This window comes from Penaeus chinensis, chromosome 32 (assembly GCF_019202785.1).
Source record: "Penaeus chinensis breed Huanghai No. 1 chromosome 32, ASM1920278v2, whole genome shotgun sequence".
In the NCBI taxonomy this organism is placed as follows: Eukaryota; Metazoa; Arthropoda; class Malacostraca; order Decapoda; family Penaeidae; genus Penaeus; species Penaeus chinensis.
This window is the reverse complement of record NC_061850.1, coordinates 6,412,824-6,415,323: the sequence shown is the minus strand read 5'-3', so window position 1 is coordinate 6,415,323 and position 2,500 is coordinate 6,412,824. Positions and strand designations below refer to the sequence as shown.

The 2,500-nt window shown below is 38.3% G+C and overlaps 1 protein-coding gene across 1 annotated transcript in view; it reads left to right on the top strand.

Annotated features, from left to right (window-relative positions):
* The window catches only part of LOC125042411 (sulfoquinovosidase-like), an 18,718-nt gene that overhangs the window by 9,650 nt on the left and 6,568 nt on the right, over positions 1–2,500 (top strand). The window contains exons 9-10 of the mRNA XM_047638042.1: positions 867–1,021; positions 2,246–2,395. Of these exons, the coding sequence (XP_047493998.1) occupies positions 867–1,021; positions 2,246–2,395 (305 nt within the window). The remainder of the gene's footprint in view (positions 1–866; positions 1,022–2,245; positions 2,396–2,500) is intronic.

Here is a 2,500-nt window from a genome sequence, read left to right as displayed (position 1 = left end):
TTATTATTATTATTATCATTACTATTATTAACATTATTACCATTATCATTATTATTATTATCGTTGTTGTTGTTATCATATTATTATCATTACTATTATTATCATTATTACCATTATCATTATTATTATTATCGTTGTTGTTGTTGTTATCATATTATTATTATTATTATTATCATTATTATCATTATTATTATTATCGTTCTTGTTGTTGTTATCATATTATTATTATTATTATTATCATTATTATCATTTTTATTATTATTGTTATTATGATTATTGGTGTTATTATTCTCATTATTATTATTATTAAGTGTAGTAGTAGTAGTAACAGTAGAAGTTATTATCAGTGTTATTATTATTGTTAGTATAGTTTTTGTAATCATTGTTGTGATCATCATCATCATCATCATCATCATCATCATCATCATCATCATCATTATCATCATCATCATCATCATAATCACCACCACTACCATCATCATCATCATCATAATAATAATAATCATTATCATCATTAGTTTATTGTTATTATTGTTACTATTATTGTATTATAGTTATTAGTATTAGTATTATTATTTATTACCCATTTTTATTTATATTAGCAATGTTGTTGTTTTGCTAACTTTGTGTTTGTTATGATATCACACAGGGAAAAAATGACATTCGACAGTTGAAATAACAATCTGACCTTTGACCCATTAAAAGCTTAAACTATGACCCCAACAGATGAGAAAAATAATCCGACCTTTGACCTGAAAAAAACTAGCCGTCTTGACCTAAGACCCCGACAGAAGAATAAACCAGTTGACCTTTGACCTGATAAAAAAAAAAACCTATATATAACCACATGACCTTTGAACCCGCAGGATCGCACTGCGTCTCTCGGAGAAGGAGGGTCAAATCGTGCCCTTCATGAGGTCAGGAGGTCGAGGGTCAGCTCCGAGTACGTACTTAGCTTGGGCGGGAGATCAGAACGTCGATTGGTCGCTGGGAGACGGAGTGGCATCAACCATCGTGGCCGGTGAGACGTCTCCGCGGCCGGGCTTCGGCTGTGGGCTTCGAGATCTCTAGTGATGCGCTTGGTCCTTGGCTGTTCTTCGGTTGTGGTCTTCGAGTTCTTGGTCCTTGGCTGTTCTTTCAATGTGTTCTTCGGCTGTGGTCTTCGAGTTCTTTAGTGATGTTCTTGGTCCTTGGCTGTTCTTCGGCTGTGGTCTTCTAGTTCTTGGTCCTTGGCTGTTCTTCGGTTGTGTTCTTCGGCTGTGGTCTTCGAGTTCTTTAGAGATGTTCTTGGTCCTTGGCTGTTCTTCGGCTGTGGTCTTCTAGTTCTTGGTCCTTGGCTGTTCTTCGGTTGTGTTCTTCGGCTGTGGTCTTCGAGTTCTTTAGTGATGTTCTTGGTCCTTGGCTGTTCTTCGGCTGTGGTCTTCTAGTTCTTGGTCCTTGGCTGTTCTTTCAATGTGTTCTTCGGTTGTGGTCTTCTAGTTCTTGGTCCTTGGCTGTTCTTCGGTTGTGTTCTTCGGCTGTGGTCTTCGAGTTCTTTAGTGATGTTCTTGGTCCTTGGCTGTTCTTTCAATGTGTTCTTCGGTTGTGGTCTTCTAGTTCTTGGTCCTTGGCTGTTCTTCGGTTGTGTTCTTCGGCTGTGGTCTTCGAGTTCTTTAGTGATGTTCTTGGTCCTTGGCTGTTCTTTCAATGTGTTCTTCGGTTGTGTTCTTCTAGTTCTTGGTCCTTGGCTGTTCTTCGGTTGTGTTCTTCTAGTTCTTGGTCCTTGGCTGTTCTCCAAGGAAGTTCCTCAATCAAATGTGTTATTTCAGTGTGTTCTTCAAATGTGGTCTTGGTATCATTTGAACGTGTTCTTCAGATGCGTTCTTGGTGTTCTTCGAATATGATCTTCGAATGTACTGTTCTCAAAGTTGTTCATGTGTTCTTCGATGTTTTCTTCTGTGTTCTTCGATGTTTTCTTTTGTGTTCTTCAGATGTGTTCGTGGCGTTCTTCGAAGGTGTTGGCTTTAGTGTTCTTGTTCTTCTTGTTCTATAAATGTGTTATAGTGTTTTTCAGATGCGTCTCTATTCTTCCTGTTCTTCAAATGTATTATTATCCATTAAAATATATATGTGGATAACTAAATCGATCAATAAATAAGAACCAAACCTGGTAAAAAAGAAAAGAAAAAAAAAAATAAATAAATAAACAATGAAAAAATAAAATAAAATAAAATAAAAAAAAATCAAACCCAGCTTCCCCTGGCAGCTCTGAACCTGGGCCTGAGCGGGATGTGCGTGACCCACTTCGACATCGGCGGCTACACCACGCAGCCGCCCGTCCTGCAGAGGACCAAGGAGCTGTTCCTGCGGTCGGCGGAGTACGCGGTCTTCACGCCCGTCATGAGGACGCATGAGGGTGGGCGTCTTCCGCCCGCGCGGGCGTATTTTCTGTTTTAGTTTGTATGGATGCGTGTGTGTGTGTATGTATGTATGTATGTATATAACATATATATATATATAT